Raw genomic sequence first — 25,625 nt, forward strand, 5'->3', positions numbered from 1 at the left:
CTGAACCCTTTGCTAAATTAATATATTAATAAAATAATATTAGGGCACTGAGGTGCTCTGAGGTTTACCGCTCTTTCTGGATTTTCTCAACTGAATTCAACACGACGTAAGCAGATGTTTCATGAGTTGTCCTGGCTAATTTCCACTACACTGACAGTATACTGTTTATGCTGTCTTTATACTAGATGCTATTAAGATAGATACAATGAATGAATCTAAGCATCGGCAGTTTAAATTCAAATCATTTCTAACCTAACTCTTATCATGAACACCACAGCAGCTGTGCACCAGTCCAACACAGTGCTTTGCTGTAAATTCCTCCAAGTACAGAAAGCTAACCTATAATATTTATCTTGCACTAAACTGAAGAGCATTGACATTCAACATTTGAATAACACAAAGTTTGTATGCCTCAGTTTGTTCCCAATATTAAAAAAACATAACTTCTCATCATATATAAATCCAATATCCGATTTAACAAATCGTGTACGTGTGTACGCTTTACATTTCCATTTGATCAAATACCACTGAGCAGGGCAGTCCTTTCATTTAACTATAACCTCTCTTCTTCCTCTCCTGTCTTACTTACATCTTACTCCATCTCTTAGTGAAGTCATATCTCATTCTTTTCTCTTCCTAGTAAACACGGCAGCTGTACATTTAGCTAGTAGACACAGTGTGCAACAAACTGCACACAAACAGTTTGTGTGTTTGCTGATGTTTATGAAGCTGATGGAAACGCTGCATTTGAAATTACTTGCCACTTAAAAACATTAGTCCCTTTATGCTCCTCTTCTGTAGCAGGACCTTAAATGCTGAAGTACCATAACCACAACTTATGGACATCTGCACTCCTTCTGGTGTTGTGCCAAAAAAAAATAAAAAAGCCACCAGCTCACTCTGACTGTAGCTCTATAAATTATGCATAAATTATATGGTTTTGCTTCCTTCATCTTTTTCCACGTGATTGATTTCATGTGTTACTGTTTAGGCTTAAATCGGTTTGATGTTTGAAAGGGTGAGGTGTTGGGAAATAATACCTCCCCTTAAATGTTGTAAACCTAAAGTAACAAACCTGATTGAAAATGTGAGGAGTTGAAAGTACAAATATTTATATTAAAATTTAGGGATTCAAAGTAAAAAGTTAAATAAAATTTAAAAGTACTTACCAATATAAGAGAAAGTATTTGCACTTCATTACTTCTCACCACTGCAAGTATGAATATCTGAAGCTTACACAATTAGCATCAAACTTTAAAAGGTCTTTTTGTTAGTAATTGTACAGAGACAGAAAATATTAATTGATAATTAAACTATATTTTCGTCCAGTGTTATTGTGTTTATTGGCTTTTTGAGGGTTTTCTTTTTCAGTAGAATTGTGTTATCTGCCTCACTGATCTCTTGAAATACCATAATTACCATTTAACTGCTACAGAATTTCTGACTTTGTGTTGTTCTTTGTCTTATATCAGCAATAATAATTTGCTGGCACTATTCAGCAAAGCACAAGTGCACAGGGAAATGCTGTAAATTAAATGTGCACCTGGTGTCATTACTAATGGCTTTGCTCTAACAGATCAACCCCTGAGACAGTTTTCCTAATCAGCATCAACAAAGTCCTCACAGTACATCACACCAAACCTTTAGGTGGTGCCTTCTCTATTCCTCAAGAGGAGTCAGTTAATTCAGCTATTTTGGGTCTGAAAGGAAAGATGCAGTCAGGCAGTAGAGGAGGTAGCTTCTCAAGTGAACGTGCCAGTGAAAATGAATGTGAATATGAAAATGTATTGTGAGGCTAAATTATTCAGCTCAACCCTGATGTCTACTGCCAGTTTTGTTTCATGGCCTAAGGCACCCCAAGTTTTTCTCTCATTGCCATGGTCTGGAATCTAGCAGGAAACACCAGACACCACCAAAAGTGTGATCCTCTAATAAACATTTGCACTGTTAGGTTGCAGGCAGCCATGAATTACATTAATCAGTAGAACAGTGGATCAGTGGATTCATTATCATCTCAAATTCACTTTTTACTCACGCACTCCGCCTCATTATGGTTTCATGGAAAATCTTTTGTTTGAAAGTTTTTTCTTAATGATGTTCACAAGCAAAGTAATGCCTATATGCTCCTTTACATCAGTATTATCTTTGCCTTGGCTTGACTTACATGGTTGCAGTTTTCTTGTAAAAGCTTTACAAAGCTGTAAACATAGCTTAAAAAAGCTAAAATATTTCTGAATAATGTTGATCTGACTCACCTGTGGGGCATATGAAATATCTCCAATTGTTTCAACAACAAGATTACAGATTGTTACAGAATTGTCATGTTGCTGTGACATTTCTCATTTCTTTATCTGGCTTTTCTTGTCTTGCAATCAAGGGGCTCACACCTGCGGTTTGCTAGAATTTGAACTTTAAGCTTATAATAACAATATATAATGGTCCATGTTCACTGAATGGAGTGGAAGTAATTGTTAATGTTGAAATGTACTCACTCACTTTTTATTATTATTTGTAAATATGTGTACAAATGGTTGGTTTTTTGTACTGTTTTTATCAATAAATCTCAGCAACAAAGGACCTACACCCATGTGTGTTGATTTCTCCCTAAGACGGCAAACTGAAACACTCCAAGTTGGTGACTTTTGGAGATTTATTTCCCTGGATGATTGAGAATGCATCAAGATGAAACACAAAAGGAAGTTCACAGCTTTTAGCAGCTCCCCCACCCCCTCATCCACACACCCCCACTCCCCTCCCTCCAGAATTCCCAGCTACCAACCTAATATACATATGAATGACTAGCCAATTTAGCTTCCACTTGGCTGAAGCTAAAGCTTAGCTAAAAGCCATTTGGCTGCTCTCCGGGTTTTAAAGGTAGAAAAAGCCAAATGGCAGTCCGTGGTGATGTAAGTGTTGTTAATGAATAATAGTGATCATGCTTGATGTAAACAGCCTCTCTGATCTTTCTGGTGTTGTCTGTGGTGTCCTTGTCAGTGTCATTAACTAATTTCCAGCTGAAATTACAACATGTTTACGTCAGTCTTATAGCCACTGGTAACAGGAGATTAATGTTTAAGACTCTTGTAACAGCATCTCCATGAACAACAACATCATCACAGCTGGGTTCAACAATTCGGTGCCTACTGAATGTGTCAGAAGAGTCGGCACCTACTGCAGTTCTTTATTACATACAGTTGACAAGAAGCACGGAAAGTAGAAGTAATCCACCATCAAGTAACATGCTTGTATAGGTAGTCATTAGATCAAATTAAGTTGAATTTGCCAAAGACATCACTAAAAAAGAAACAGTGTTTTATAAATATTTTCATTATATATTCATTATAATAATATCAGTTAAAATCCTGAGAGTTGGGTAATCTCCCCAGTAGTGATAAAAACTGCAGTTAGTCTGATCCAAATAACGTTCACTATACAGGTTGGTGAAGCTTCAGTCTGTCGGCAGCTGATTTCAGGCCAAGTGAGGCCTCCACCCTCCAATTCTCCCTGCTCTCATCAACACATCACATAGACAGAGTGCTGTGCCCCTCTATCCTGCCGCCCCTCTTCACCGACTCATCACAGCCGCTCAACATGTGTCAGGCTAGCCAGCAGCCTCCATCTGTCTCCCCTAGAGCCAGCCAGCCATGTCCATCCAGGGGAGCCACACAGGCAGAGAAAAAGTAATTCCCAAGACAAAGTGCGTTATGCCATGCAGCCGTTCCCCTTGAAAATGAGAACTCCATTTGGGGAGCTGGGGTAGTTTAGCAGACAGGCCACTTGCTTGTATGTCAGAGACTAGGAAACATAGCCCCGGCCATGCATTGGAGGGCTGCATGGCTTTAGATAGTGAGAGGAGATTAGTCATCCTGAGCCGCATGCTTTTATGGTGTGTGGCTTCTTTTAAATATAGAATAGTATAGAATAACAAACACATGAGCCCATACACACACAGACAAAACTGTGTGTATGTCTGTGTGTGTGGACAATACCAGCTGCTATAAGACTGTTTATTGCATAATAATAATAACAACAATAACAACAATAATAATAATAATGATGATGATGACAATGATTATGTTTGCATATTTGCGAGTGTTAATTACTGATGTTTTTCCCATTTATATGATTTTAACTTGATTAGGTATTAATATTGTTTTGCTTTTTGGGCTCTGTGGTGTTATGTGTGTGTTGATGCTCCGGTGGGAATGTAATTTCCTGCAAAATAATTTATAGAGGATTAATCTATCTTTCTAATAGATATTTTGCATGCATTCTGTACAGTGCCACAAATGTATAGCACCGATTTTGTGTATATCACCTTCGTCATTAACATCAATAACATCATTAAAACTACATTAGTGACACCTTTAAATATTTTACTAACTTGGCAACAAGTTTAATCTCTTCAAATGTATTTTTATTTAAAACATGCAGTTAACAAACTCTCAGTTGGCAGTTTTGTAAAACAAATACCTCTCATGCTCTTCTCTACCTAGTTTCTCTAATGCAACTGCTCGCTCTCTGTCACACACATGCAAAGCTCACACACAACATCTCAGTGGGTAACCAAAGGAAAAAAACAAAAAGATTAATACCCACTGTGTGTTGTCTTTTGGGATTTGAAATTTTAAATATCTAAATGCATGGAGCAGACATTAATGCCTGCATGCACTGTGCTAATAAGAGCATGAATAATATAGACAATAAGAAGGAGAAAACAGGGGCTGAATGTTACTGTTAAAGCTGAAAGATGTAGCAGCCAGGAAAGGAAAGTAGAATCTTCAAGCAAAATGGATGGACTTTTTCTTGTTCTTATCTATAATACTCATCCAAAAATTTACAGTAGCTTTTTTGATAACAAGCTGACATGGAACCACTGGCAGTCTCTTGGTTGTTATCGTGTCACTTGCAACAACCACATAGAAGGAATCCTCTGATTTCGAGTAGATTTTTGGAGCAAAGTGATAAAAGCAAGATTGTAATCAAGTAATTTTTAAGGCCTTTTCCTTTTTTGCTGTGACCTGAGCAAAGTCAATAAGTTAAGTAGAGTACTTTCACTTTCACAATTTGATTTATCTCTGCTTACAGTACAGATTGTCAAGAGAGATATACAGATAGGGGTTGGAGAAATGAAGAAAGGGGTGAAATCTTTCAGCCACAAAAAATATCAGTGCCGCTTGCACAATGACAGCCATATAAAACACTTAGGGACACCTTATCAGTGTTCTGCTTAAAATTAATCTTGCAGTTTTGATTTATTTTTAAAGTCTGATTTTCTTGAAATCTCTCGAGGCAACTGAGATGCCATTTAAAAAGGTGACATTACCCCCATTCCACTGGCAGTCTGCTTATTTACTTATAAATCATATTTCAAGGCAGACTGAATAATTAAGTGACTTATCAAGTTGTTTATGCAGAGCTCATCCGACACTGTCAAAAACTTCACTTTGGGTGTGTGAAAGCTAAAGAATTATGAAAAACAATTACATTTTTTAATGGAAGGAGAGTAGAGTATGACATTTAGCTAAAAAAAACACATACAAAGAAGTCTCTGCACACTGACATTAAGTTATTTATAGTATTATTGTAGTCACATGTTTAAGGTGTTTTATTGTCACCTACCGTATTTTTCGGACTATAAGGCACACTTAAAATCCTTTAATTTTCTCAAAAATCGACAGTGCGCCGTATAATTCAGTGCGCCTTATGTATGAATTCTAGTTGTGCTTACTGACCTCGAACTGATTTTATGTGGTACACGGCGCTCAGAAATCTGTCAAAAACTGTTTTAGTACGACTTTGGTAAGCTACAAAGCCGCACCGCTTGATGAATTGTCAGAGCATTACGGCTACCATAGTCAGGAGCCTTCAGGCCCCAAAGTCAAACGAACACTGTGGCATCACTGAGAGTTAAACAATTCTTTCAACTTTAATAAAATGATCAGTTTTGCTACCAGGTGTAACAATTAAGTTTAACATCCAGATATCCATGAAAACAGAATTTATTAAATTTAATGGAGTTAGAAGTTAGCAGGAAGTTAGCTCGCTAGTTTCTACTTAAACATGGTATACCATGTTCTGACTGAGAGATTTCTGAAAAAAATAAAATGTACAGCTCTGCTATCACTTCCAACATAAATGAAGACAGGAAACTAACCAGCAGTGACTTTTGTAGGGTTACTGAAGTTGGGCTAGCTGGTATATAATGATGTGCTACGTGATGGCTAGCGACACAGCTATGCTAGCATGACATAAACATCGTGAAGCTGGAGGCTGAACGCTAACTTTTTTCCACTCGACGTGAGGGTTCCCGATGGTTAGGGACAAATGCAATCGCATGGCAGGATGCTGTAAACGACTCAAACTTCAGTCAGGAGAACAATTGAGATAATCCATCCAAAACATGAGGTTAGTTATTAATATACTGCAAAAACACGAAATAGAGCAGCTGTGAGAGAATTCAACATTAATGAATCAATGGTACTGAAGTGGAGGAAGCAAGAAGAATGAGTTGAGTAAAGTTTGACTCATCTGAGTGTTTTGTTTCGCTTAATGCACCTTATAATCTGGTGCGCCTTATGTATGAAAACAGACCCGTTCATCGACATATGGTCTGAAGAATACGGTATGTAAAAAGCATTCAAGGTTATGCTGAAATTCTCAGTTTTCTTCCACTAATGGCCAAAAGGAGAAGAACATTATCCAATTTTGTTTTACGTATCTAAAATATCCGCTACCTAATTCTCCTGCACGAATCAGGGATCATAAAATTTTAATAGCAGCACTACACCCTTTATCTGAAACTGGAACATGCAGTAAATTCTGGAATGTTCTCGCTGTTGTTTTGTCAGCCTTCTAACAGCTGAATCTCCAACAGGCACGTATGCCTTTCCTTTGCACAGATCTCCGTCTATTACAGCATGCTCAGCGATGACGCTGATGGTTTTTCTGTGGAGAGATTGGGCTGGAAGAGAATCTTGCTGACACGCAGGGTAGTTTTTCTCATGTCTTATAATCCCAAAAAAGGGCCATTCATTATATTGCCCTCTGAATTATATGCTTAGTATTAATCACAGAACTCTTTAGCTGAAGCTCCTCTCAGTTTAAAGATGGTTTATTGTATTGCTGAAGTGCTAAATACATGAGTTTCTGGGTGTGTACTTCAAGCTTTGCTAATGTGAGTTGGTTTTCATTTTTAGATTTACCACTGTGCTCATATATGCATTCTTATTCCTTCATAAGAGGGAAAAGAAAAAGAGAGAAATGAAGTGCTTCTGAGTTCCATTATATGTGGTGGCTGAAAGCAGCCTCTGATAACTTGTAAGTGCATGGAGGCCGCAGCTGTGAGGAATATCAATAGCAGGGAGACAACGGAGTGATTGTTTGTCAGTGTGTGGTGATGGTATGTGTCTGTGCTCATGGGGATTTTGTGAAGTGAATACATCCATTTCTTTCTTTTTCTGCACGTGTGTGGCTGTGTAAATCTCTGCATGGATTCGAATCAATTTACATGTATGCAGTCAAATACCTCTACGTTGGCTGGTGGAAGCGGGGGGATGTGTAGCATAGATGTGCGGCTTTATTCTTCATCTTTTATAAACCACTTGAGTGTCAGGTTTCCCTTGAAGACAACAGGGGTTCTAACAGGGTGCAGTCATTCAATCCCAGAGCCTGTCACTCATCTCCTCACTGTTCATACAATGCCCTCTGCTCAGCTGTCTTACTGACCAGCAAATAATGAGAAGTGACAGCCAAGGACAACCCTTTGCTCAGCCACAGCCTTGGAATTGAGTCACCATGCAAAATAGAAGCGTACCCACAAACGCACACATGCACATACACTGAGGCAGCCAGATGCAAATTTCCTCAGACTGGCATGTGTGCATACAAGCCTGCACAAAACTTGCACAATCCCCCATGTTAAGAAATTAATGTTAATATTCAACATCAGCATTTCCCCTAGATGCTGGTCTGCTAAATATTTAATAATGCATTTTATTGCATATGAAAAAAATGCATTTTGTGTGTTTAGTATTAACAGTAGTAGTAACAGTCTGGTTAACTCTAGTAAATGAACATAGGTTTGTTGACTAGGGATGGGTACTGGTATGTTCTGACATAAACGGTAGTAACCAGACCGAAAAGCAGCACACATTTCGGTGCTTTATTTTGGTGCTTTTTTTTCCCTGAGATGCAGTGTTGCCAACTCCTCAGTAAGGAAAATCGCTATTGGTTGTCCTAAAAGTCGCTAGAAGTCGCTAAATGACGTCATCGCCTAATTTGCATAATTGGTCATGCTAATCTAATTGTAACCTATGTTGTTGGAGAGAGAAATAACATTGTGGAAGAGACATAAAGTGAGTAAAAAACGTCCTAAATGCATTTAGAGTTTATTTAGAACTACAAATTAAATTTCTTTTAGCAATTATTGTTTTTTTTTATGTCACAATTCCAACCCTGCTCCTTTACCCGGGCTTGGACCGGCAAAAGTGACCCGAAATAGGCACTCTGGTGGAGTTACTTTGTGTCTGTGTTTATAAGTAGTTTTAAACCTTGTGATCCACAAAACAGCATAAGAGTAAAAGAACTGACTGCGTTACAGCACCCGCTGCTTGTTGAGAGTAAAAGCGATACGCGCTTTCACGTCTTTTTTTAAAGACGAAAACTCGCTAAATATAGCGACAAAGTCGCTAAGTTGGCAACACTGCTGAGATGTCATACACTTTGGATTCTAGCCAATCATTTTACCTTTCCAAGGATAGGCAGGCCGATGTACATACGTTCTTTTAGAGCAGAGCTACAGATTAAAAATGCCCAAGGCAAAGTGGTCAAAAGTCTGGCTGTACTTCACAGCAAAAGATGCAAACTCAGCAACCTGCAACAAGTGCTTTAAGGTGATACTGTGCAAAGGAGGTAACACCTCGAAACTGATGAAACACCTGGCGATGCATAACATTTTTTTAAAAGCAGAGAAATGCACCGTATTTGATAGCTTGCTGCAAGACCGAGCACCGAGCACATCTACTCCCGGTGTGGTGCCTGTTATCGGACCCGGAGTTAGCAACATCCCCCAAGTGCTGCTCAAAGCAAAGTACCAGTATGCTAAGCTTATCTCTTTAACATTGCTAATTATTGATTAAAGGCAAACACATTAAAATGCACTCACACATTCACAAAGACTAGGATTGCGGCACAACCTAAATTATTGTCACGGTGTGACGATGGAGTTGCAATCTTGTTGCCTTTGAAATTGTTGCTTCAAAGACAGGGCAAGGTCTGCAACCACTCGCTGTCACTGCCCGTTAGATGTGGGAAGTAACTAAGTACAAATGCTTTGTTACTGTATTTAAGCAGGGTTTTCAGGTATCTGTACTTGAGTATTCATTTCTGTACTTTTTACTGCTCACATTTTCAAAACAGGCACGTCACTTTTGATTTGAGACAGTTGATGGAAGCTTTTATTTCCCAGCACTGCGCGCCTTTGAACATCAAACCGATTTGAGCCTAAACGATAATGCATTAAAGGCAATCCTAATGGTGTATCAATCACCAGGGGTTATTGCAAATCAAGAGATGAAAGAGGTAAAAATCATATAATTTATGCATCATTTATAGCGCCATAGTCAGGGGGGTTTTTTGCACTCATTTTTTTGAATGAGTGCAGATGTTCATAAGTTGTGGTTGCGGTACTTCAGCATCAAGATTGCCCTATAGAAGAAGAGCGAGCATAAAGGGAGCACTGAAAATACTGTGCAGTTTAGTGCAGGATAAACAGGTTAGCTTCCAGTAATGTGATGGATTTAAAGTGTGTTGGACTTGTGCACAGTGGTTGTGGTTTTCATGGTCAGAGTTAGGTTACATTAAGAGTAGCAGAGATTAATATGAATTTTAGCTGATGATACTTGGATTCAGTCACTTAATTCCAACTTCATACAAACGTTATAGTGTCTAGTGTAAAGACAGTTAACTGATCACTACACACTAAGAAAATCTACTGTAGCTTACAATAGAAATTATTGAGAGCCATGGCTGAGCCACTACAGATGATTTTAAGGTCCCCCCACCTGTTGATTCCCACTTTAACCCCTGACTGTACTCTTTTTCCTGTTTAGGTGTGGAGGTAGAGCTGGGCGATATAAGATTTTTTCATATCACGATATGTTTTTTTCATTTCAGGCGATAACGATATATATCACGATATAAGCCAAACAACTATATTTGTAGGATTTAAACGTGCCGTTGCTCACAAGTAAAATGTGAAATAATCAGCAGCTTATTTTTATTTAAATATTTATTTCCCATAATAAGTTCAACAGGGTAGATGTACTTAAGGAACATGAGACTTTTTCAGATAAATAAAGGCAAATATTGCAAACTACACAAAAGGCAGCCGCTAAAGCGTTTAAGATTCAAAATAGAACAAACGAAACAGACTACTAAATTGTCAATTCCACTTAGAAACAAAATATTAATTCTAAAAATAAATCTTAGTTTGTTTTAAATAGAAGAACAAACAAAATTGACTAACTTTTGTCAATATCAAATAAACTGAGAACTAAAAGGAAATTCTCAATCTCTCCTTGTTGTATAGCTTAGCTTTTCAAACAGTTTTAACAGTTACTTTAGTCTGACAAAAGCCGAATGACGAATTAGCGCTTCCAGTCAGAGACTGAGGCTACGTACACGGGTATTTTTGAAAACGGAGATTTTCCGTTTTAAAAAATAATCCCGTCCACACATAAAGGCAGAAATGAAGGAAAACGCTGCTATGAACATGCCAAAGCAGCAGGTGGCGCTAGATTCCTAACCGTGCAGAAATGTTGGCCAATCAGAAGTTTAGAAGCCTCGGTGGGAAAAAGTAAACAAAGCTGGGGCATAGAAGCAGAACCGAGTCGTATGTGTGGAGGGACAGTAACTGTGTGTATATGTAAGCATTTAAGCACCGCAGAGAGTAGAATTAACAGTATTGTAGAAATTCATTTCACCGTGAGAGCATGAGGGTGGGAATGGATGTTTGTATATGTGTGTGCCTGTATGTCTGTGTCTATATGTCAGGTTGGGTGTCAGGCGCCACCTCTCTGGGGACATTTCAGGCCCTCCAAGGTTTGGAGGCCTATCTCCCCCTACCACCACTTCCCCTGCCAGTGGCGGACTCCCTCAGACATTGGTGTGTTGGTGGTTCTTTGTGTCCGGGGATGGGCGTCCAGGTACACACCGGCTCACTCCTTGGCGGCCGCTTATCGGGGCCTGGAGCCTGGGGCTCGCTCGGGCCACTTCGGAGGTGGGGTGCCCCCGGCCTCTCGGCCTGGGGCTCGGTCACTCAGGCGCAGCTGGCTGCCGGCGGAGCTCACGGGCGCGTCACTGCAACTCCCCCTGGCTTCTGCTCCGCGGCTGCTGAGTGAGCCCTCATCTGGGACTCTCCTCAGCTCTTTCTGGGACAGTGGCGCGGCTGCCCCTCTGTTGGTCTTCCTTGGTCTCTTGTGTTCTGGGGGCCTCTGGATGTCTGGAGTTTTGATCTCCTCCATACCTGCTTCATGCCCTGGAGGACGGGGCTGTGGCCCCCCCACACCCTCTAGCAGATCATTACATGAAGGAACCTTTAAAAAAAAAAAAACAAGCGCGTCCATGCTCACAGGTGTACACACGGGTGATCACACCCACAAACTACACCCTTTTTGGCTCCTACCTCAAAGCACACTGTGTTCTGTTGATCTTATGTGCTGCACAATAATGTTTAATATTTAGTATTTACTGTCATATTCCCATATATCATTGTGATGTTGTTTATTCTATTACTCTTGTTCTCTTCTGCTTGTTTTCTTTTTTCTTTCTCAGCAGGTGATCCAGGTGATTGATATATGCATTTTTTTCTTTTTTTTTTCTTCTGCCCGTTCTGTTGGTTTTTGTCTTTTGCCCTTCTCCCCCGTCCCTCTTCTCAGCTGTTTCTCTTTCCCTCTTTCTTTCTCCCCTTCTTTCCCCCAGTCAAGTCTGTCCCGTATTCAGTAAGTGAAAATAAAATTTAAAAAAAAAAATGTGAATGTAAACACAAAAAACATTTTATTTTTTGTGCTGGAATGTGCAGAAAATAGGTTTAAATGTTAAACTAATTTATTCAAGTCAGAGAATGTTGCATATAATTAAATTTTTGCTTGATGCATAAAGTTAAAAGATTAAAACTGATAAAACAAGTTAAAAAAAGAGACTTTTCCATTTGATTACATTTTGTATGATGGATTATGTAGAAAAAGTAGAATTGGGCTGAAAGATCTATCGCTTTATCACCTCTTCAGGTTGTAAATCGTGTTTTTAAAAAGTAACTAAGTAACTAAGTAATTAATTACTTTTGAAAATAAGTAATCAGTAAAGTAACGGGATTACTTTTTTGGGGAAGTAATCAGTAATTAGTTACTGATTACTTTTTTCAAGTAACTTGACCAACACTGGTTAGGAACAAATGCAATCACATGGCAGGATGCTGTAGTTACATTGTAAGGTTTTAAAAACAGCTTTTAAATGAATTGTGGTAATAAAAAACAAGGGAGGCCGAAGGTGATCACTGTCTTTTTTTAGGGGCTTGTTCAGATTAAATAGAACAAGATACAAAGCATTAGAACATGTTAAAAACACAACAGCTCTGAGTATTTTGGACCTGGAAGCAGGGTTCATACATCATCACTTAAGGACCGGATGTGCTTCTCGCTCGTATTCCAAGGTAGCCTGGAAATTGGCCAAGGAATTACTTTTTCTTTCTATTTGTGCTGTTTTGTTTGTCCTGTTTTGGGTTGGTTTTTTTTTTTTTTTTTTTGTTTTTTGTTATGGAGTCTCAAATAAAATAGAAAACCTAAAAAAAAAGAAAAAAAGAAATTCATTTCACCGAAACAATAACGTGGCGCACAGTGCGACGTCAAAAAATGCACACACCTTTGACGCTGCGTTTTCTCCGTTTTTCTAGTCCACATGTAAATGCAAAAATTGAGTTTTCCAAAATATCCACCCTGGCCGGAGTTTTTAAAAATCTTCGTTTTCAGTGACCAAAAACGCCGTTTACGTGTGGACGAAAGGTGCAAACGCATAGAAAATTCTGCGTTTTCAAAAATACCCGGGTACGTGTGGACGTAGCGCATGCACCAGTTTATTGTATTTCCAGACTTGCTTTCGGCACAATTTACAGTGAACGCTACTCTGTTTTTTGTCAGACTTGAAATAGCCGAAATACCTTCACACTACGGAACTTCTATGGCTCTTCCGTTCGACAATCTCTCCGGCATTGGAACCATCATCTGTTTTCTCTTCGGTAACCTTCGGTCACGCTCGGTTGATTTTTCTAGTCGGCACACTCATTTCCTCCATTACCCGGGCGGTACGGTGGCTGGCTGCTTCCCAAACAAATACACATGTGCGGCTTGGCACTAGTGCTGTACGTAACAAGTCACGTGACGTTGCGGCTGTGATTGGTTCGGCTCTGCGCTACTTAATTTGGATTGGCTGTTCTTTTTTTTTTCTTTTTTTTAAGAGGACAAGAGCGGCGAGGTCTATCGCAATAGTTTAATTTTTCTATCGAGAAAAAGTTATATCGCAATACATATCGTTATCGTTCTATCGCCCAGCTCTATGTGGAGGCAAAGTCACTTTCTACAATGTAGGCAACAGAAAATAGAGCTATTTTTAAAATGTCTCCTTCTTTTTCACTGCTCATGTTCTATATAGCTGATTCAAGCAGAGTGTATTTGAAATAATACATGGGAATGCAAATGTTAATATATTTTACAGTATTAATGTAGCACACGGTTCTGTTTGCTTTGTACAGAAGTAGCTGGTAGAAACTGAAAATGGGCTACTTCTTACTTTCTTACTTTGAGTACATTTCAGAGGCTGTACTTTTTGTCTTTTACTTGAGTAAAGGAATTGACTCAGTACTTCAACTTTTACCAGAGTATAATATAAGTATGTTCTCTTCCACTAAAGTATAGAATGTCTGTACTTTTACCTTTTCTGTTTGTCATCTTCAAAGTGACTTTAGTGGTCAAAATGGAGACAAAGCTGCAGTAAGATAGTTAGTCTGCTGTCAGTTTGCATTTGAATGGGGTCAAGTTGTCTCATTTTTGTCTATTTGTGATAATATGTTGATGAACTTTCATAATTCAGTTAAAATAATAGCAGACATTTGCATTCAAAAGAAAATCACATTAAGTACTTACATTTAAGCTCCTTTTCGATTCGTACATACTTGGATCAACACGTTTTCCTGTATTTTCCATTAGGTACCATGTGCTTTTTTTAGTACCTGCTTACCCGGGGTTCCAAGTGATCCGAACAGGTACTAAAATGTGAGTTGTCAGACTGCATGCCAACGATTGGCTGGTCAGTAGCATCACTCGATGAGTCATGAGAGTGCTTCATTCACGAAAATTAAAACTGCCATATTTGAAACAGTGCAACGAGGGAAATGGCTACAAAAAACTACGCCTTGGTCTCAGAGTCTGATGAAAAGCCACAGACCGAGCAGCAGGTATATTCTTGCCTCGATGTCCACTTTTTAAAGCGTTTGTTTTGCATATTAATTACATCGCAGGACACTCGGACGTGTTACTATGATGACAACCACACAGGTCAGGTAGTACCGGATTGTAATGGACAACCAGTCGATCCGAGTCGAGCTGTGGTGATCCGTGGCGAGTTGATTACGAGTAGGTAGTAATGAAAAAGGGGCTTTAGAGTCTAGCCATAGCCTCACAGATTTGAAACTGAAATTCATTCTTAAATCGTGATGCAGTTGCTGCAGGATGGTGATTTAACTGCTAAATGATATTGGTGCTTGGCAACCTTGGTTTTATTTAGGAATATAATAAACCTTTACCAATCAGTCTGTGAGTGATTCGCGTCAGAGTTGGGCTTCAGTTGTTTTTAGAGACATGTTGCCTCACACTAGGTGGCCTGTGTAGTCACTTTAAGATCAATTGCAGACCTCTTGCCCATCTCATGAAAAACTGCCTGTCTAGGATGATCTGTTTAACCTAATTATGGGCAAAATATTCCTCCAGCTGCTGATTGTTGTTAGTGCCACTTATTTTTCCAGCCTTTTCTTACTCCAACTTTGAGACATGTTATTTTCTGTCTTTTATATCTTTTTATATTTTATTTCTGTCTTGCATATCATTGCATTCTGTTTCTATTTGTATCTTCATTACAACCTCCCAACTTTTGGGAAAAATGTACATTCTCAACTGCTGGGAGATCAGTTGGTCCCCACAACTAGCATGTGAAAAAATTTAGTGCAATCACTCGCTCAACCTGCTCCTCTAGTAGCAGGTTGAGCTCTGGATCCCATTTTACTTTAGTGTGCCATAAGTACTAGGTACTAGGCAAAGTGCTGCTGCCTAGGAATGACTACATGAAAGCCTACACTTTATATGCTTCAACATGCTAAAAAAATACTTTTTCACTATCCACAAGACCATGTAAAATAATAATAAAAGCCAAAAACTCGCCTTACTTTATCATAACCACTAACACACACACACACACACACTTCTGAATGGGTTAACCAGCCAGAAGTGGAAGACACTCGCTGTCATAAATGACAATGGGGACTTGATAATTACAGCTTACTGCAGAATGTGCTGCACACAGTTCTAACCCTGACATGCTGAATTCAACATCAAACATCTGCATATTTAACTTTAACCCACAGGCTTATGTTTGCTTCAGACACCCCTATTTGAACGATAACATGTCCATGTCTATCTACATCAATATTTTTTTAATAAGGGTAAAAATCTTGCCTGCAAAATGTACTTTTAATTATTTCATGTAACGATGCAGAATGGTTTTTACTAAACATAATATGGTTATTAAAGTGCTCTTGAAATAAACAGCAGGAGTGTTCTGTGTTTATCTTGTTGATGCATTATTGATCATCCCGCCTATTATTCCTGGCCAAAACAAGAGTTAAGGTGAATCTCGCAAGTCTCCCAGGTGCTAAAATTGATACTAATGGAACTGCATCTTATGTATAATGAGACAGTGCTATGGGCCCTTCAAAAGCAAGGTTGGCTATATTAAAAATTTATCAGTGAAAAGTACCTCTCCTACATTTAAGTATGGTGTGTTGCTGAACTGGTAAAACATGCATTATTCAAGAAACAACTCAGATCATGTTTAGGCAATCTGATGAAAGTGCAAAGCCCACATCGGGCTGATTTAGTGGTAGCATTGCTAAATACAGAGTGACATAACACGGCAATATGAGGAGCAAAATGCAATAAAATCACAAATTAATAATGAATGCAGACTTTTGTTTCTGGTGGTGAAATGGGACTTGACTTTGTAATTTTCCTCCCTAATTATGGCAGAATTGTGTACTTCTAAAAGCCAGTGCAAATTTTAAAAGCCATGGGAATTGTTGATACAGGTTTTAATGGCAGAATTTGCAATATCTTTGCATATGCTTTTGGGCACAATTTAAATGGAAGCCTTTCAAGGCACTTAATTTGTGGTGTGGGCAGTCCAGAAGATTCAGTAAAAAGGAGCAGACCTTTTACTGTTATGGAATTTTGTGCTAATAAAATGGCTTCATTTTTCAGACATGAAATGAAAAGAAAAATAAACCTAACCTTTATAGTGAACAATGACTGGCTACATTGAGATCTTGCAGAGACACTGACATATCCAGACATGAAAGTAGCGAGTCCGGGATGACTTCACAAACTTTAGTGAGCTCCAGCAGTGGCAAGCTCCCTGGGGCACGAAACAGATCGTGCCTCACACAAGCTGGATTGCGTGAGGCCAGAGAGATGCTTGGCCTTGGTACACAGAAGCTGAGGCCTCGAGGGCTAAAACACCAAGCAATAGACAATGATGTCCTCTATCCGTCTCTCTTCTCAAAGCCGATTAGAGTACTGGAGGGCCTAGGAGAAGTGACTATATCATCCCTGTCCGTCTGGAGACAGCTTTTTCTCAGCCAAACCTCCAGACATGGACTGAGAAACCTCTGCGGGATTCACTTAAAATCACACAAAGAGTAGTTCAGTTTAAGACACTTTGCATCAATGCTGATGGTGGTTAACCTTGAGGGAAAGTCTTTATTGCCTCAATCAATTAGTCAATATATTGACAAAAACAAAAATACATTATTGCATTTAAGTGTCTCTGAAACATACATATATATATATATGTGTGTGTGTGTGTGTGTGTGTGTGTGTGTATATATATATATATATATATATATGTATATATATGTGTTTGTTACTTAAAGCCTGTCCAAAGGAATGACAGATGCTCGCAATCAGGGTGGTTTGTTGTAGTAATTGCCAACTTTTAGATTTGAGTGGGTAGAATAAATTTTTCATTGACGTCTCTGCTTCCTTGTCATGTGTGGACGCAGCCAGTCTTCTCAAATAGAACCAAATAATAGAAAGCCTATAATTCCTGTCAATCTCTCTGCAGTGTTGGGATGGAGGGAGTCACATGTGTCCAACAGGACTCTTTAGTGCTTCATCCAGTAAATGCCATAAATACTACAGTGAAAATTATACCCCAGTCACAAATAACTGTTGACATTATATTGTACACAATGCTGCAGACGGGGGGTGGGGGTTAAGGAAAATTATGAAATAGCACTTACAGAACATGGTAACATGTACATGCCTTAGTCTTAATTTAATTATGTCCGTTTTTGCCTCAAATTAACTTAACAATTGACCTTGTCCAAAGAAAGTTCTGGCACAAGTTTGGTTTTCCACAGCACACATACAGTATTAGTTCAGTTAGCAGTAGTCAGTTCATTCATAATATTCAGTTCAAAATTCTATTGGAATTCTATTTAGTTGTGATTGTTATGTTTAGTATATATATATATAGTAATAGTTATAAATATTTTGTTAGCAATTCCTGAGTTTGGCAGTTTATCTAAAAGACTTAATAGACTGTACAGCGAGTCTCGCATTTGGCTTTATCAAAATTATATAGTTTCTTTTATTTGGTTTTATTGCTATTATTACTTTTTACATTAATTACTTTAAGTTTTAAAATGACTTTAATGCAAGTTTACACTTTTGGCCCATTAAGTGTGTGCAGGTCTATATAAATGTGCAAATTCTTCTCCATCACTTCCCTTAGCCACTTGCCTGCAACTAACTCTGCTCTCTCCTCATGGTTCTTTCGTTAGATAGAAACAGTAGACAGGCCCACAGTGCAAACTGTTCTTAACTGTACTATACTGTTCTCACAGCACAGGGGAATGTAAAGGATGTTAAAAAACCCCAAAAGAAAACACCAAGTGCATCAAAAGAGCCACTGTACTACAGAGGAACAACTATGTGCTTTCTCATCGCAAAGCATCTAAAACTGTTAACGGTTGTTGAGAAGCTCAAACTTTGACGTAATATGTTGTCTCTCTTCCACTCCAAAGATGCCTGCTGTGTCATGCATTTGTCTGTTTCATCGGGCGAAATGGAGAAAATACTGAGTCACACTGAACTAAAATGAATTTGTGTACATAGATAACAGGAGACTTACTTTGATTACACACCTTGAGGCGACTGGTGTTTTGATTTGGTGCTAGACAAATGAAATTGAACTGATATCAGGCAACTAATGGTTTGCCAAAGTTACATAAACCTTGTTTTTGATTGAATGCAAAACATTAGCCGAGCTAGTTGACAGGATTTGTTCCTAAGTTCCAATGAAGCTTATCCATGGTGTTTTCAGCTCTTTTTTCTTCATGCTTTCTAGTGTATAGAGAAAACACATATAGAGAAATACCAGTTTCAAAAACGTGGTTTTCATTAGAGGGTACCTTAAATAGCATTTTCTTTAAGATAAAGCCCAGGAGGTTACACATTAGTCAGTCCTAATATTGTACAGGTCAGTATGTTTGCATAATAAAGGAAACAAACAACTGCAAATTGCTTCATAGCATTTGTAAGGTTTTTTTGACAGCCAAGAGTTATTGCTGTCATGGATGATGGGCTCAGAAAGACTATCTGAAAAATCCTAACTCAGCGAAAATAATTTTGACCACTTGTAACAGCGTAACAGATGAGAGTTTGACTCTGTAGCTAAAAGACAAGCTATGGGTTTTTCATATTACCATCATCCATGTTTCACTTATGGGGTTGTGCCATGGCTAGGGCCCCCTCTGTGGAGTTTGCTCCAGCTTCCCTCCACAGTGCAAAGGCATACACGTTAGTTTAAATCTAAACTGGTCCGGACTTGGATCATCAGAAGAGAATTGATGGCTGGATTTTCTCTGGCGTTTAGGACTTCCTTGACCTTGGATTAACAGTAGCTCATCTTACTTTCACAACAGTACTAGTTTAAGAGCGTTTACTTTCTCCGATGCAGTGGAATTTGTATTAGAATGAGTTGATTTCATCACACTTTTAAATCCCTGACTTCTTCAAGCATCCAGACTGTTTTTTAGAATAGTCAGTAAATTCAAATTCAAATTCAAATTTTATTTGTACTTGACTACTATCTAACTGTAGCTACCTGGGTATGTTTGTTTGTTTGTTTTTTTTGTTTTTTGCATGCACTATTGACTACCACAAGGTTGTTACTCGACTTACAACATCTTGAATGCAAAAAGAAAGAAAGTTCTGTTAACTTTTTAAAAATCAATGCAATACAGAGCAATATTTTTCTTTGGAACAAACCATCTTTGTCTGACTCTTACTCTGTCTCTTTGCTCATCTGCTTGTCTAGCTGATGTGTCTATCTAGAAATAGCTTGCATAATAGAAAGGACCAAAGCAGTGCTCCGCTCTTTTGTTCCTTCTCATGTTGTTCTTACAGCTAAGAGGGAATAGCAAAATCATTCTGCTTTGTTAACACTCAAGTCAGGCTTGCAATACTCTGTTCTCAAGAAAATATTCACCCCGCACTCACTCGCTTTGTCTGGCTTGTTCTAGGTAACCTTTATCCTTTTTTGAGGGGGGGGGGGGGGGGGGTCTTTATCTCACACATACGCACACACATACACAGCGAGACACTGCTGTCCGGCAAGGGTCCATTATCAGACTTGGCACACATGCATATAACTTGTTAGTCGAGCTAATATTATATAAAGTACACTGTAAAATGAACAACAAACAAGAGTTGTTTAAGGTTTTCTCTCTTTCAAAAATATGTCCCATACCTGAAATGCAATGTATAGTGCAGATTGCCATCTAGCTATATTTCTTATCCAGCAACACTACAATAATTGAAACCACAGACAGGAAAGGTAAAAAAAAGTTCATCGGAGGAAGCCCTACTGCCAGTTGTTTCAGGAAATGACCATGCAGTACAGATAGAAGTGTCAACCTAATTAGACTCGAAAAAGCATAGCTCACCTAACAGATGGACAAGCTTCTGTCTTAGATGTATGGAAGAAATATAGTGTCATCAGAATTCAAGTATTTTTAGACATTGAATTTATGACACTGAATTTTTATCCTCCAAATTTCCCTGCAAAAATATTCACCTGCAAAAATTCACCTGCAAAAATTCACCTGCAAAAAATTCACCTGCAAAAATTCACCTGCAAAAAATTCACCTGAAAAAAATTCACCTGCAAAAATTCACCTGAAAAAAATTCACCTGCAAAAATTCACCTGAAAAAAATTCACCTGCAAAAAATTCACCTGCAAAAATTCACCTGAAAAAAATTCACCTGCAAAAATTCACCTGAAAAAAATTCGCCTGAAAAAAATTCATCTGCAAAAATTCACCTGAAAAAAATTCACCTGCAAAAATTCGCCTGCAAAAATTCAACTGCAAAAGTGATGAACTTTAATGACCCAAGCCAGAGCAATCAGCACCAGATCGAGTCGAGTGGCTCTCAGCCAATTAAATTACGCTGTTTGATCACATGACACCGTTAGCCAGCAGTGTGTCTCCTAAAAGAGAGCTGTTTAAAGGTGAGTGATTAAGTTTTTCTCCTAAATAGAGATCATTACAGAATGCCTAGTCCTACTTAAAATCCCATTTATTTTTATTATTTTTTTTTATCATCTACTCGAACTAAGGAAAACGTTTGACTAACTCAAAGACAATTTCCACGCCTCCCATGCCTGTCTGCAGAAGGCGTTTTGAATTTAGGAGCGCCAAGATGGCAGCGGCAAACCCTGGCGGCTCTCCGGTGAGTATATATATTTTTTTATCTTCAAGTTTGTCTTTTGAAACCTTAATTTTATTTAAATCCGTTGCTCACGTATAAAGTACACAGACGGGGTCTTTGCTCAACTCGTCTGAGGCGTGTCTCACTAAGCGCTACATGCTAGCATCCTGCTAACCGAGCTACCCTTTACATGCTGTGCTTTAGAAAATAGGATACTCGTTAAAAAAATACTCCGCAGATATTGATAGATAGACGAACACTGCAAATATAATGTTGGAAACGAGAACGGCCTTTGGTGAAGGGGTAAAATACACCATGAATAAAGCCATAGAGTGAATGGCTGCCATGGTTGCAGAACGGCCTGATTTAATGACAAGAATGGGGAAGAGTGAGGTGAAGTGAACCAAAGCCACAAAACACGGTCAGACAAGGCGGCAAAAGGGCAGTGATCTGTCCGTCAGTATGAAGTTGGTGTGTGCTTTGGTGAACAAAAACTCCAGACCGGTAGCAGGAAGATGGGAGACTCGTGTTTCACTGGAATAGTGGTGAATTAAAACATCCTTTGTTGGGGACATTTCGGTGTAAATGCATCCATACACGCAAGACAGAGGCAGACCAGACAGTGAAGAAAACAAGGCAAACATTAGAAATATTAAAACGGAAATATAGGATTGAGTTGAGGTCCTTGCAGGCTACCCACAATTTCCCCAAACTGAGCCACCCATTAAGAAATTCATTCTCACTGTTTCATAAACCAAAGGGATTAAATTTGACAATATCAAATTTAATTTTCTGATCTTTTCATAAATGAAACACGCTGCCAGGCAATCTGTTTTCATTTTTTTTTCATCCATTCAGAGTATTCGTTGGGAACACTGAACTCAATAATCAGTTCCAGCTTTCTTCATTAAGTTTTGGTTTGGCTTTGTTCTCAAAAACATTTAAATAAAACAGATAAAATAGAAAATAAAGCTTTTTCTCTTGCGAGCTCAATTTTTAAATATACTGTGCTATTAAAACAAAAGATGTAAGAAAAGAATAAATAAAATCCTAACCAGAAAATCAAAATGCTGCAACAAATGGCATGAATTAAAAAATAAACTTTTTTGAAAGAACCATAAGGAAATATGATAAAATAAACATTGGAATCTTATAGCCTAAGAATATTCAGTTAACTAGGTAACTAACCTTGTGTTTTTAACTCACTTTTTGTTGGTGATTTAAAAATTACAAAAATAATTCTTTTTCCTCTCCTTTAGGATCTTCTCCTACATCATATTCTTCTGAGACTGCGTTCACGTTTAGAACATTGTCTTGAACACCTTCCCCTGGATCTGGACTTTTTAGATTTCATTTGCACCCAGGAACTAGTTTTTCTACAAGCTTTGTCTGGTCAAGTTCAGGTTTGCCCTGTCCTCTTAGATGCATTATGTAGTTTACATACTCTGATAAACAGAGAAAAGGATAAAATGAATCTACATAGTGCTGTCATTCAGTTTGAGTGGGGACCTACTGGGCGACTAAGAATGGCTCTTTCCCCCCATCATCTTAACAGCCTTCTGGAACTGAACTTGTCCATCCCAGCCATTGCTAAAATTTTGGGAATGTCAAGAAGCACAATATTCAGACGCATGAATGAGTTCAATCTTTCAGTCAAAGCACTCTATAGCAGCCTGTCAGATGAAGAGTTGGACCAATGCATTACAGACATAAAATCTAGGCAGCCTCACGCTGGATACCGGATGGTGAAAGCACTTCTTCAGGCCAGAGGACACAGAGTCCAGTACCAAAGGGTTAGAAGTTCTATGCACCGTGTTGACACAGCTGGTGTTGTGTCAAGGATGTTTTCCTTGGGATGCATTGCTCGACGTGCTTATTCCGTCCCAGGACCACAGTCTCTAATGCATATTGACACAAATCACAAACTGATACGGTAAATTATTTGATCTTTTGAAGTGAAAGATATTCCTGAGAATTTTTTCATCTGCAAATGTTCAGAACTGTATTTTGTTATCTTACTCGTTACTATATTTGCATCTGGACATACATAAATTACATCTTGCATTGCTTACATTTAAACACTTCAAAGTGATAATTCCAAAATTGATAAAAAAAAAATTTGTTTTCCCCATTCAGCTATAACATTGTGATCTTTGGAGGTATTGATGGCTTTTCTCGTAAGGTAAGTTTAGTTTAGTAAGTAAATCAAATGTAATATTTACATGGAAGTTTCCCATTGTTCTTTTTCCTATAAAGATTATGTATCTCGGTGCTGCTTCCAACAATCTGGCATCAACAACACTGGCATTCTTCCGAAAATCAATCGAGAAGTTTGGTTTTCCTCTCAGGTAATAAGTGATGCATTTTATTATGGGTTAGGTATTATCTTACATACCTTTTGTAAGACTACATTTGGATATTTCATTAAAAGTTGTTTAAGATGATTCTAACTTGCCTCAATATATATATCTCTAATTTCAAAGGATTGTTATGGTGACTTGGGGATATTTAAGAATAAAAAAAAATTAATTCAACACCTTTACCAAACACTGCTGTTATGTAATTGGATACAAGGGGTGAGATAGTAATATTTTGCCTCCTTGGCTGTAACTCCCTGACATTACAAGGGTAATCATTTTATGATGTCGGGTTCAGTGTTACACCATGATTTCAAATTCAATATCATCATCAATAAGAATTAGTATTATCATTTCAGAATTGTAGGTAACCACTTTTAAATGCCATAGACTACTTATTTGTTTAATTTGATGTAAATATTTTTGCAAAAATATTCTAAAAATTGTCTCCTTACACAGATCATAATGATACAAGATGGCACTTGCGTAATTTTCAACAAATACAATAAATCTAAGTAATTACTACTAACCTGTGAAATCCTGAAAAATGTTTTAACAGCTGTGTTAAATTACACTTCATACTGACACATGCTGGAAAGTGCATTCATGAGACAATTTTTCTGATGCATTCAAGAGCAGTAGCAATGAAAGATTTTAAGGATTCTTTTACAATTTGTTTTTCAAACTTTGCTTAAGGCATATACTGTTCTTTATTATCAGATCTAATTTTTTTTAAAGCTTCGAATGTTTTGGGGTACGATTCTTTGTTTTCAGGGTTCGTGGCGACCACGGAGGGGAAAATGTGGAGGTTGCACGGCTGATGTTTACTGTTCGTGGCACAGGAAGAGGCAGTTTCATTTCAGGAAAGAGTGTGCACAATCAAAGGTTTGTTCTCATAAAATACTGTCCACCTCAAATGTTCCTGACATAAGATGGAAGGTGTTGCATCTTTATTTCCATTAATTAAAAATACATACATTTAAAGGGTATAGTTTTATGAAAGTTTTTAGAAAACAGTGCCCTATCCAGCATGATACACTTTGTGATATGTATCAGGTGTTCCTTTTTTTTTTTTGGCAGTTTTTGTTGTTTTTTCTTTCAATTTCCATTACTTACCCCTCAAGGAAGAAAATATTGGACAGGTCCAGCAAACCCCAAAGAGCCTTCAGGAATGTGCCCTATTTTTTTTAGTTATTCACGCACCTTTTCCAGTCTGTTCCTTCCTTCCATGAATGTTCATTCTGTGTTAATGGTCTGGTTGTCATCTCATGTTGCCACTGATCATTACAACCCTTTTGGCACCTTTTAAGTGATATGCCTGGGTCCTTCCTACATGCCCTGGTAATGTATTATTACTGTTGTCATGCACACATTTCATGTCGGGTTAGAAACAAGCAGGGAATTTCTCATACACACCAAGAAAAGCCATACCTAATTAAATATTTTTTATATATTATTTCAGAATAGAGCGACTGTGGAGAGACCTCTGGGTGGCCGTTACATGCATTTACTACGAGGGCCTTCTTGACATTTCAAATGTTGCACACCTCTTTTGCTGCCATTACGTCTTTCTTCCTCGACTGGAGGATGATTTGAATACATTTTGCAGTGGATGGGACAACCATCCACTGCGAACAGAAAACAACATGAGTCCCAACCAGCTGTGGGAGTTGGGTCACAGATATCACCCTGTTCCTGTTCCAGAAAACACACAGGTAAAGGTGCACATTTTTAGTACTCATTGATTCCTATATACAATTATTCTTTCCTAATTTTGCTTGTTCGTTGCAGGGCTTCCAGATTCCAGACATTGACTGGGAGGACAGTGGCCTATCTTGCCATAACCATTCAAGCATTGTTGTTCCGAACACTGACTGTCCATTGACAGAAGAACAAATGACAACTTTACAGGGCGTTGTTAATCCAAGAGCGGCATCCCAGTCCTTTGGTGCGGACATCTACATTATGGCTGTTCAGTTTTGTCAGCAATTCATTTAGAATAGGAAAGCTACATACAGTTGCAGGAAAGTTTGTGAATCTTGTTGAATTTCATTAATTTCTGCACAATTTGGTCATGAAATGTAATCGGATCTTCATCACGGGCATCTGGACAATCAGTCTGCTTAAACTAAACCAACTCAAAGAATTTTCATGGTGTTTTCATTAACA

The 25,625-nt window shown here is 38.3% G+C and overlaps 1 protein-coding gene across 1 annotated transcript; it reads left to right on the forward strand.

Annotated features, from left to right (window-relative positions):
- Positions 1–22,364: 22,364 nt before the first annotated feature.
- On the forward strand, positions 22,365–25,454 carry LOC146639449 (uncharacterized). The gene is made up of 6 exons (XM_085351175.1): positions 22,365–23,032; positions 23,236–23,281; positions 23,356–23,447; positions 24,231–24,341; positions 24,919–25,171; positions 25,248–25,454. Exons 1-6 carry the CDS (start codon positions 22,569–22,571, stop codon positions 25,452–25,454), a joined length of 1,173 nt encoding a protein of 390 aa, XP_085207301.1. The 5' UTR covers positions 22,365–22,568.
- The last annotated feature ends 171 nt before the right edge of the window (positions 25,455–25,625 follow it).

Source organism: Diplotaxodon limnothrissa, linkage group LG1, assembly GCF_057381915.1.
Source record: "Diplotaxodon limnothrissa isolate DT_005_m linkage group LG1, D_limnothrissa_male_GT1.1, whole genome shotgun sequence".
Lineage (NCBI taxonomy): Eukaryota > Metazoa > Chordata > Actinopteri > Cichliformes > Cichlidae > Diplotaxodon > Diplotaxodon limnothrissa.